The following is a 12,213-nucleotide window of genomic DNA, read 5'->3' as shown; positions in this document are numbered from 1 at the left end:
ACAAAAACAACAACCAACAATAACGAAAACAAGACCCACTGGCTAATCATATCACTGTTTTTGAGTGAACATAATAAGATAGCGGGCATCCATTGCCGGTTTGAGAAAGATAGAAGCAAAAAGTACCGAAAAAGTTTAATAACATAGTTGCACGTTCTCTTTGTTCGCTTTGATCATTTCACTATGTGCACAGAGCATATACTGTTCGGAAATTAAAGGAACTGGCCTGAGTTTCATCCATAGTAAGAGTTCCGTTTGTTTTTCAACCCACGAAATAAGCACTTAATATGTTATTTTATTAAATGTTAATATAATGGTAATTAATATTATATGACATCCTACTTTTTCGTTATTGTTTAGCCAATATTTTATCATAAACTTGTTTTAATTCTAAAACACTACACGGATGAAAACATTTGAGATTTCCTGTAACTTAATTATGTTCAATTCCATTGGGTAGTTTAGAAGAAAAACACCCCATGGTGGCCAGGGAGGATCTACAAATATCCCCAACCCCCTTTTACTGGGGCAGCAAACAAAACGACTGTGCACTTTTGTTTAAAAGCCTGAAATTTGGCACACAATCTGATCCATTTCAAGCATTTTCTGATATGGACCAAGGTCGCAGCGCCCCATGTTGGCCAGGGAGGATCTATAAATGATCCTCCCCTTCTGTGTAGGGATTTCTTAATAACTTGCAAGTACCTGCATACAAATGCACAATTACTCCCATTGTTAATGCTGTATCAATTCTAAATGTAATTGTGAATAGAGTGGATGAACGCAGGTGCAGATTTGGGGTGTGTAGCATGCACACCAAATACATTGTATATATCATGGAACTTGTAAGCATATTTACCATGACTGATTACAAACAGTGAGCAGCAGCCCCTAGTGGCCGTGGGGGGTTATCATGAATGTCCCCACCCTCCCACAGAGGAAGTTCTTATAGTGAGTCGTACCAGGTTTTTACTTTGGTGTCATTCTGTTGTAGACAAGGAAACGAAACAAACAAAACAAAAAACACGTTTTTGTGACGGCTGTTAATGCATTTCACTTTTGTAATTGTTTTAAAGGTAAGGTATTTCAGTATTTATTTATTTACCTGTATATAACAGCCACCTGTCCCTAATGACCACTTTTATAGGTCACTTGAGTGACCATTATATACTGTATATATTGCATATTTTGTTCTCATTGTACAGTTAAACCTTTCAAACTCGGACCCTCTGTAAACAAGAATTCCATACAAAAACCAGACATTTTTCATATTCCCTTTTTAAATATTTGTACAGAAAGGAACCTCTCTAAACCGGATACCTTTGAAAAGCGGACATTTCTTATATGTAATTATAGTAAACATGTTTTCCTCTTCTTCTTTTTTCTTAGCTCTGTTAGATTTATTAAAAACAACAAAAAACAAACAAAAAACAAACAAACAAAGAAAACAAAGAAAACAAAAAACACGTTTTTGTGACGACTGTTCATGCATTTTACTTTTATAATTGTTTTAACAGTAAAATATTTCAGTATTTATTTATTTACCTGTATATAACAGCCACCTGTCCCTAATGACCACTTTTATAGGTCACCTGAGTGACCGTTATATACTGTATATATGCATATATTCTCATTGTACAGTTAAACCTTTCAAACTCGGACCCTCTGTAAACAAGAATTCCATAAAAAACTGACATTTTTCATATTCCCTTTTTAAATATTTGTACAGAAAAGAACCTCTCTAAATCGGATACATTTGAAAACCGGATTGTTTTACTTGGTCTTGAGGGTGTCCGATTGAGAGGAGGTTCACTGTAGTTATGTTGCAAGTTAATTTGTGTATTCACAGTCAAAGGACCACAACTGGATATAAAGTTTCAACGTGATACCATGACGCTGACTCTCATGTGCAGTACTGGAGACTATTACAAGTCGTTTGACCTATTGGTTCTAAATATTCTGAAAGCATCATGGAGATTAGTTTCAAAAAAAGTAATACCGAAGTTTGAAACGTTCTTGAATGAGACAGTTGAAGAGAGAGCCACAGTGACGTCGAGTGCTGATCTCATCAGCATGCCAGGACCATGGTTACGGATTGAGCTGACAGGTGTAACGACCAGAGACTCGGGACAATACACCTGTTGCATTGATTACCGTACGGACGATGATGTACTTTGGCAAGCAGACACCAAGAACTTCACTGTAGGTAAGTACGTCGCAGTGTTTACCTTGTGGACGGGTCCATGATACATGCGTCAGTAGACACCTAGAACTTCACTGTAGGTAAGTACGTCTATGTACGTCACAGTGTTTACCTTGTGGACGGGTGCTGCTAGTATTAGATAACAAGAACTTCACTGTAGGTAAGTACGTCGCAGTGTTTACCTTGTGGACGGGTCCATGATACATGCGTCAGTAGACACCAATAACTGCATTGTAGGTAAGTACATCTATGTACGTCACAGTGTTTACCTTGTGGACGGGTCCGTGATACCTGTTCTAGAAGACAAAGAACTTCACTGTAGGTAAGTACGTCTGTATATATCACAGCGTTTAACTTGTGGCCGGGTCCGTGATACCTGTGCTAGAACACATCAAGAACTTCACTGTAGGTAAGTACGTCTGTATGTATCACAGTGTTTACCTTGTGGTTGGGTCCGTGATACGTGTGCTAGTAGATAACAAGAACTTCACTGTAGGTAAGTATGTCGCAGTGTTTACCATGTGGACGGGTCCGTGATACATGTGCTAGAAGACACCAAGAACTTCACTGTAGGTAAGTATGTCGCAGTGTTTACCTTGTGAACGGGTCCCTGATACATATGATACAAGACACGAAAAACTTCAATGTATCTAAGTATGTCACAGTGTTTACCTTGTGGACGGGTCTGTGATACGTGTGCTAGAAGACACACAGAACTTCATTGTAGATAAGTACGTCTCTGTACGTCACAGTGTTTACCTTGTGGACGGGTCCATGATACATGTGCTGGAAAACACCAAGAACTTCGCTGTAGGTAAGTACGTCTGTATATATCACAGTGTTTACCTTGTGGACTTGGGTCCATCCTACATGTGCTGGATATATGTGCTGATATATGTGCTAGAAGACACCAAGAACTTCACTGTAGGTAAGTATGTCGCAGTGTTTACCTTGTGAACGGGTCCCTGATACATATGATACAAGACACGAAAAACTTCAATGTAGGTAAGTATGTCCCAGTGTTTACCTTGTGGACGAGTCTGTGATACATGTGCTAGAATACACGAATAAACTTCAATGTAGTAAGTATGTCACAGTGTTTACCTTGTGGACGGGTCCGTGATACGTGTGCTAGAAAACACCAGAACTTCATTGTAGATAAGTACGTCTCTGTACGTCACAGTGTTTACCTTGTGGATGGGTCCTGATACATGTGCCAGAATACACCAAGAACTTCACTGTAGGTAAGTATGTCGTATATATCACAGTGTTTACCATGTGGACGGGATCCGTGATATGTGCTGATATATGTGCTAGCAGACACCTTGAACTTCACTGTAGGTAAGTATGTTGCAGTGTTTACCATGTGGACGGGTCCGTGATACGTGTGCTACAAGACACCTTGAACTTCACTGTAGGTAAGTATGTCGCAGTGTTTACCTTGTGGACTGGACCATGATACATGTGAATACACCAAGAACTTCTCTGTAGGTAAGTATGTCGGGTTAGTATGTCTCTGAAATGGAAACAGAAAACCCTGGAGAAACCTGACCCTGGAAAAACCGGAGTACTGTCCAATGTAAAAAAAAATGACGCAGTGTTTATGATGTGGAAATTTCCTGATACATGTATAGAATACACCAATAACTTCACTGTAGGTAAGTATGTCGCAGTGTACCATCAGGATTAGGTCACCGGTGGGATCGTGGTTTAGCAAAGGTTCACACCTTGAACTTGATTGTAGGTTAGTATGTTGCAGTGTTTACCATGTGGACTGGTCCGTGATACGTGTGCTAGCACAACCTTGAACTGGCTCAGTGTAGGTAACCATGTCGTAGTGTTGACTTGGGTCAGTCCACCTGATACGTGTGATAGAAGAACTTCTCTGTAGGTAGGTGACTTGGGTTAGTATGTCTCTGAAATCAAAAACATAGCACACTGGTTAATTAATCATGGGCTATTGGATGTGAAACATTAGGTAATTCTGACAGGTAGTCATCAGAGAAAACAAACTACAGCCTTTCCTAATGCAGCAAGGCATATTTTATATACACTTCCCCATATACAGGAAAACACATACCACGGCCTTTGGCCGGTTGTGGTGCACAGGTTGGAATTACATTACTGTAACAAGTACAGGTAATCATTACTTTATAGACAAACACCACACAATAATCCTGTCTTTGATGCCAAGCCAATGTTTACAGTAATCGTATGTCAGATGCCAAACCTACTGTTACCCTAATTGTATGTTAGACTCCAAGAAAAGTGCTACAGAAATCGTATGTTTTACAATTGATGTGTTTTCATTAGTTTACCGGTTTACCCCCCCCCCCCCCCCCACACACACACACACTCACCACCCACCCACCCCTCACCCCCACCCCGAACAAACAAAACAACAAAACAATAACAAAAACAAAACAAAAACAACAAAACACAACAAACAAACAAACAACAAGGAAACGAACAATACAAAACGAGACAAAAATCTCAAAGAAAAACAAACAAAAAAACTCAACAAAAACCTATACAAAAAAAACCCAAACGAACAAAGAAATCAAAGCCCACAACATCTGACTATGCCATGTTTTCTGTTCTAGCAACTGTTTCTACAGCTGGTCCAACCACGCCAGGTATGTTGTTTATATTAATTTGTAATTACCCTAACTTATACTTTATAGTTAGTTATATGAACATCCCAGGAGAACAAACAGTATAGTCTTGTTTTGTTGAGACTTTTGCAGGGCATAACATTTGGCATGAACGATTTTGTTGTTAGCCTGTCGGTTATGCAAAAGCAATATAAACATAAACGACGGATTATTCGTGAAGAAGCTGTACTCATTCGTCAGAAAATGTAAGACCACTTGTTGGCTGATCATGTCACTCTTTTTGGAAGAACAGAATAAGATAACGTGCTTCCAATGCTAATCTGTTTGAAATCAGCATCGCAGTCGACAGCAGTCTCAAAAAAGTTTAATAACATAGTTGCACGTTCCCTTTGTTCCCTTTAATCATTCCGCTATATGCTCAAATCATATACTGTTCGCAAATTAAAGGGATGGCCTGAGTTTCAGCCATAGTAAGAGCTCGGTGTGGGTTTTTTTGTGTTTTTTCAACCAACAAAAGAAACAAATACTATGTCATATATAATGGTAATTAATATTATATGATACTATGCTACTTTTTCTTTATTGTTTTAACCAATATTTTATCCTAAACGTGTTTTAAATGTAAAGCACTACACGAATGCAAATATTTGGGATTTCCTGTGAATTACTTAATTATTTCCAATTTCGTTTGGTGGTTTATAATAAAAACAAATTGACACCTACGAAATAACTGAAGGCAGAAATGTATATTTAGCTACTACAAAACATTAGGATGAGAAGAAATGTATTGGATTTACAGATACTCATATTATAATCGTGGTTTTAAATATAATTAATAATTATAAAAGGTTATATTGGCCGATATAGGATTCACATAATTTCGGTACTTTCCGTTCATACCCGGAAGCATTAAGCCCAATGCTTTTGGGACATTCATATCTATTATCATTTCATTCAGATTATTGTTTGGCACCAACAAGCACTCCCCTGTAAAAGAACCAGTAGGGTACTGTTGTACTGTAATTGGTAGCATTCAAGTTGGTTCTAGTGTAGAATTTAAAAAAAAAAAGTATATGTATATATATATTTTATTTTTTATTTATGATAGGACATTTGATGGAGAAAAGCTATGAAAAGCCTTCATATTGCATTCCTGTTTCATTACTGTGATCCACTAAAATTTGCATTTGTATCTGAACTATTGAAGAAAATTGTTTGTGGTAACAATAAAAACCACACAAACGGTATATTGGTTGTGTCAAAAATTACAATTGTATGCCCTGCTATTAGAACTATTGACAAAGGAGATAGCAAAAATAGCCTTGAAATGGTGATACAAGCATGAAAGTCTTTGAGCAGTCCTTCAAATATAATGAATGGGCCACTAGGGAATGTAAAAATGGCGGTAATTTGTTTCAAGGTAGCCAACATATTATCTTACCAATCTCAGTTATTCACATGCATAATAATAACAACGTCCTATTGTATTTATGTTGAAATGTAATTCTGATATTTAAGTACTATTAAAATTAATGGACCTTTTTGGTGGTGAATGTTGCAAAATTTGGATTCACAGTAGGGTTATGGCAAGTATATGCTTTAGCATCACTATTTGTAAATCATATAATTGGAAGAACCGTTTGTTTGATGATTCAAGCATGAAACGCAGCACAGATGATCTCACTGAGGCGGTCTTCAAATCCAATCAATCAATGACGTCTATTCAATATGGTTGCTATTTTCCTAGATGGGCACCATACTGTCCGATCAGTGTTCTCTACTGAAATATATTTTAATATAAGGTTGTTGTTTTTTCGATATAAGTTATGGTGAGAGTGGAAAATACTGGGGTCGAAGTATAGCAACCTCTCCAAAACATGGTCACCTACTATTAGCACTTTTGGCAAAGGAGATAACAAAAATAGCCTTACAAATGGTTATACAAACATGGAACTTGGCACAGATGATCTCTTTGAGCAGTTCTCCAAATTGAATCAATTGAAATGTTTTATTTAACGACGCACTCAGCACATTTTATTTACGGTTATATGGCGTCGGACATATGGTTAAGGACCACACAGATATTGAGGGAGGAAACCCGATGTCGCCACTTTATTGGCTACTCTTTTCGATTAGCAGTAAGGGGTCTTTTATATGCACCATCCCATAGACAGGATAGCACATATCACATCCTTTGATGTACCAGGCGTGATGCACTGGCTGGAGCGTGAATCAATGGGGAACTTGAAATGTCAATATGGTTGTCAGTTCTTTCAAGCTGGCCACCATATTATCTCGCCAATGTGTTATTCAAATGTATAATAACAGCATTCAATTTTAGTGATCTCGATTTTTGTTTATGTATTTAAAATAATATTGAAAGTAATTATGATATATAAAATACTATTAGAAATAACTTTTTTTTCACAATGCCTGCCATATTTCCAGGAAACATAAGCCGCGTTCACAATCGCATTTTTAATTCGGTCTAAATTCGTCTGGATCTGGTACGAGCTAAATTTAGTCCAGATTTAAACGGACTGGCGCATTCACACACGTTTTTACCTTAGCGTATACATTTTTTTCTGGACATGCTGTCACCTGAGAGTGACTGTAGAGAAAGACAACGTCATCTAGGAGACATACAACGTCACCTATCGCCGTATCACACAATTACGATTTAGCTCGGCTGCTCGGACCTGGAATCGACGATCGTTCACACTGCGACATTTATCCCAGGCTAAAATTCAGTCCTAGCCTGGACCGATTTTTTTTTTTTTCTTTTTTTTTTTGGGGGGGGGGGGGGGGGGGGGGGGGGGGGGGGGCAAACTAGTCCGTGTGCAACTAGTCCATACCAATTTAGACCTGAACAACTGTTAGAGTGAACGCTTAGACAGGACTAAAAATGCTAGCGTCAACGCGGCTATTGTCACCAGCTACCACTAAGTACTATAACAACTGAAGAACATAATATTGCACCAGTGTACCTTGTTCATTACTGCTAAACCACTTTAACTTATTACTGACATCAGTCAATATCTTCTGTGATGAACATCCTGTTTAGCTAGTCTGTCAATTAGCTCATAACATAATTAAAAGTTTGTTTTGTTTAACAACACCACTAAAGCACATTGATTAATGAATCACTATTGGTAATCCATATAATTGGAAGAACCTTTTGTTTGATGATTCAAACATGAAATGTAGCACATGTGATCTCACTGGGGCGGTCTTCAAATCCAATCAGTCAACCACTTCTATTCAATATGGTTGCTATTTTCTAAGATGGGCACCATACTGTCTGATCAGTGTTCTTTACTGAGATATATTTTAATATAGTGGGTTTTTTTCAATATAAGTTATGGTGAGAGTGGCAAATACTGAGGTCGAAGTATGGCAACCTCTCCAAAACATGGTCACCTACTATTAGCACTATTGTCAAAGGAGAGAACAAAAATAGCCTTACAAATGGTTATACAAACACAGATATTGAGGGAGGAAATCCACTGTCGCCACTCTTTTCGATTAGCAGGAAGGGATCTTTTATATGCACCATCCCACAAACAGGATAACACATACCACAGCCTTTGTTGTAGCAGTCGTGGTCCACTGGCTGGACCGTGAATCAATGGGGAACTTGAAATGTCAATATGGTTGTCATTTGTTTCCAGCTGGCCACCATATTATCTCACCGATGTGTTATTTACGTGTATAATAATAGCATCCAATTTTACTAATCTCGATGTTTGTCTATGTATTTAAAATAATGTTGAAAGTAATTCTGATATATAAAATACTATTAGAAATATCTCTTTCTTTTCACAATGGCTGCCATATTTTCAGGAAACATAAGCCGCGTTCACTTTCGCATTTTTAATTCGGACTAAATTCGTTTGGATCTGGTATGAGCTATATTTAGTCCAGATTTAAATGGAGAGGCGCGTTCACACACGTTTTTTACTTTAGCATACTAAAACGTGTGGCTGTACATAAAACGTGTAATTAAGGTAGATGAAGATAAACGTGACGTAACGAAACACGAAGTGCATTGAAGAATGCTTCATAATGAAATTTTATACATTTTTCTGGACATACTGACACCTGGGTGTGACTGTGGTGAAAGACAACGTCATCTAGGAGACATGCAACCTCACCTATCGCCGTACCAAACAATTACAATTTAGCTTGGCTGTACGGACCTGGAATCGATGAGCGTTTCCAAGCTAAAATGTACTCCTAGCCTGGACCAATATTTTTGGACCAAACTAGTCCGTGTTAAACTAGTACGTACCAATTTAGACCTGAACAGTTTTTAACGTCAATGCTTAGTCCAGATTAAGAATGCTAGTGTGAACGCGGCTATTGTCACCAGCTACCAGTAAGTACTATAACAACTGAAGAACATAATATTGCACCTTGTTCATTACTGCTAAATCACTTTACCTTATTATTGGTATCAGTCAATATCTTCATTGATGAACATCCTGTTTAGCTAGTCTGTCAATTAGCCCATAACATAATTAAACGTTTGTTTTATCTAAGGACACCACTAAAGCACGTTGATTAATGAATCAAAGGAGTAGGTACTATAACTATATGTTTGCGGCCCCAATAAATTGAGGAAACCTAATTTACAATTTAGATTTAAAATTATGTTTTAATTGTTTTGTGTTGCACACATTTTTTGTGATATGTATCGAAAGTATCATAAATCTAGTGTAAAAGTGTTCGATTTTAGCTCAATTCATGTTTTTTTGCAATTTTTGCCAATTTGAAAGCGTCAGAAATGTATTAGCGCAGTCGTATTCAGTCTTCATTTTTGTTTTAAACACAACACAATATTAAAATAATATAACTACTGTGTAAAAATAAAAATTGAACACGAATGCGTTCATACTATTTTTCGAACAACAAAGGGACGTAACTACGCCATGTTGTGAATCTACAGCTCCATGGAGATCGCACCTGCCAACCTGTCATTAAGATGCCAGTATACACCAAGAAATGTATCGAGTATAGGTAACCATAAGTACATGACTTGGGTCAGTCCACCTGAATGACGAAATCGAACCACTTTGTAGACAGCATGAACATTACTGTAATATTTTTGTTTGTTTATGACACTGCTATAGCACACTGATTAATTAATCATCGGCTATTGGATTTCAAACATTAAGTAATTCTGACACGTAGTCATCAGAGGAAACACACTACAGCCTTTCCTAATGCAGCAAGGGATATTTTATATACACTTTCTCAGAGACAGGAAAACACATACCACGGCCGTTGGCCAGATGTGATGACCTAATCACAACTCCACCGAGGCCGGTTTGGCCAGTTGTGGTGCACAGGTTAGAACGGCATTACTGTAACAAGTACAGGTAATTATTACTTTATAAACAAACACCACACAGTAATCATGCTTGATGCCAAGCCAATGTTTACAGTATTCGAATGGCAGATGCCAGACCTACTGTTTTCCTAATCGTATGTTAGACTCCAAGAAAGGTGTTACAGAAATTGTATGTTTTACAAATTATATATTTTCATTACTGTTTACCCCCCCCCCCCCCCACCCCCACCCCACCCCCCAAACCCCCCCCCAAAAAAAACAAAACAAAAAAAACAAAAAAAAAACAAACAAACAAAAAAAAACAAGAAAAAAACAACAACACAAAAAACAAACACTAAAAAAAGAACCTACAAAAAAAACAAAAACACCAAAAAACACCAAAAACCCACAAAAAAGAAATAGAACAACAAACAAACGAGGAAAACATAAACAGACAAAAAACTTCAACAAAAACAAACAACAAAAACAATCAACAACAGCAAGAAAAGAAAACCTATGCAAAAACAAAACAAAAAACAAAACAAAACAACATTTGATTATGCCATGTTCTCTCTTCTAGCAATTGGTCCTTCAGCTGATCCAACCACGCCAGGTATGTTGTTTATATTAATTTGTAATTACCCATAACTTATACTTTATAGTTAGCCATATGAACATTTTTCTCTCATGAGAGAGAGAGAGAGAGAGAGAGAGAGAGAGAGAGAGAGAGAGAGAGAGAGAGAGAGAGAGAGAGAGAGAGAGAGAGAGAGAGAGAGAGAGAGAGAGAGAGAGAGAGATAACTATATCATATATTTGTGTACATTGAACCTCAAGTAGCATGTGTAATACAATTTCTGATCTGACAAAATCAAACGAATGTGTTTCCTATTGTAAAGTATTCCATTCTGACATTTATTCGGGAGTCAAAATTGTATGTTTTACAAATTATATATTTTCATTACTGTTTAACACACCCCCCCCCCCCCCCCACACACACACACACACAAAAAAAAAAAAACCCCCCAAAGAAAACAACATCTGATTATGCCATGTTCTCTCTTCTAGCAATTGGTCCTTCAGCTGATCCAACCACACCAGGTATGGTGTTTGTATTAATTTGTAATTACCCATAACTTATACTATATAGTTACATATATGAACATTTTTCTCTCATCAGACAGGAGAGAGAGAGAGAGAGAGAGAGAGAGAGAGAGAGAGAGAGAGAGAGAGAGAGAGAGAGAGAGAGAGAGAGAGAGAGAGAGAGAGAGAGAGAGAGAGAGAGAGAGAGAGAGAGAGAGAGAGAGAATAAATAATAACTATATCAAGTAGCATATGTAATACAATTTCTGATCTGAGGAAATAAACGAATGTGTTTCCTATTGTAAAGTATTCCATTCTGACATTTATTCGGGAGACAAAAGTGACCCTTATCATACCTACTACTTAATATATATATATATGTGTGGGTGCACAATACATTTATTTCACCATATATCTATTTTTATTGGACCGTAATAACTCATTGCCTGAACCGTAACTGTTAGATGACCAGCATCAGATAAATCATAATTTTGGTCATATACCAGTATACAAGACCCACACAACCATGGGACAAAGTTTAATGAGATAACATCTTGTCTATAAAATATTGTTATTGCCCTGTTAAATGACAGTTTTATATACTCTTCAAAAACAGTAGGGTAATCTGAAATATTAATGTTAATATCAACTATTAAACCGAACATCCGTTTTGACCACAGACATCCTAGTTTATCAACACACCAAAACGCATTCCATAGTTTGCACATGCATCACGCAGTTGCACCGTACACGTGTGTGGGGTGTCATTCTCGATTTTGACAATTTCCAGGAAAGTCCATTAATCACTGTGGAACATTATTTCTGTCAATATTTTTCATCCTGTTGATCATACAGTTGTTATTGTTTTGTTTTAGTCATTTTTATTGTTTGAATTTGCGATTTACTGATAAAAAAACCCTCAACATTCAAATTTCACTTTTGACCCCAATTGTCCTTCAAGATCTTTGGTGGTCATAAAACCT

General features: G+C 37.3%; 1 protein-coding gene across 1 annotated transcript in view; it reads left to right on the top strand.

The window, feature by feature from the left end:
• Positions 1–12,213, top strand: part of LOC121386821 — a 106,073-nt gene that overhangs the window by 86,515 nt on the left and 7,345 nt on the right. Inside the window, exons 4-7 of the mRNA XM_041517835.1 lie at positions 1,850–2,206; positions 4,807–4,839; positions 10,731–10,763; positions 11,216–11,248. Coding sequence (XP_041373769.1) covers positions 1,850–2,206; positions 4,807–4,839; positions 10,731–10,763; positions 11,216–11,248 — 456 coding nt within the window. The remainder of the gene's footprint in view (positions 1–1,849; positions 2,207–4,806; positions 4,840–10,730; positions 10,764–11,215; positions 11,249–12,213) is intronic.

The sequence above is a fragment of the Gigantopelta aegis genome, chromosome 12 (assembly GCF_016097555.1).
Source record: "Gigantopelta aegis isolate Gae_Host chromosome 12, Gae_host_genome, whole genome shotgun sequence".
NCBI classification, from domain to species: Eukaryota; Metazoa; Mollusca; class Gastropoda; order Neomphalida; family Peltospiridae; genus Gigantopelta; species Gigantopelta aegis.
The sequence above is the reverse complement of the archived record's forward strand: the minus strand, read 5'-3'. Positions and strand labels throughout refer to the sequence as shown.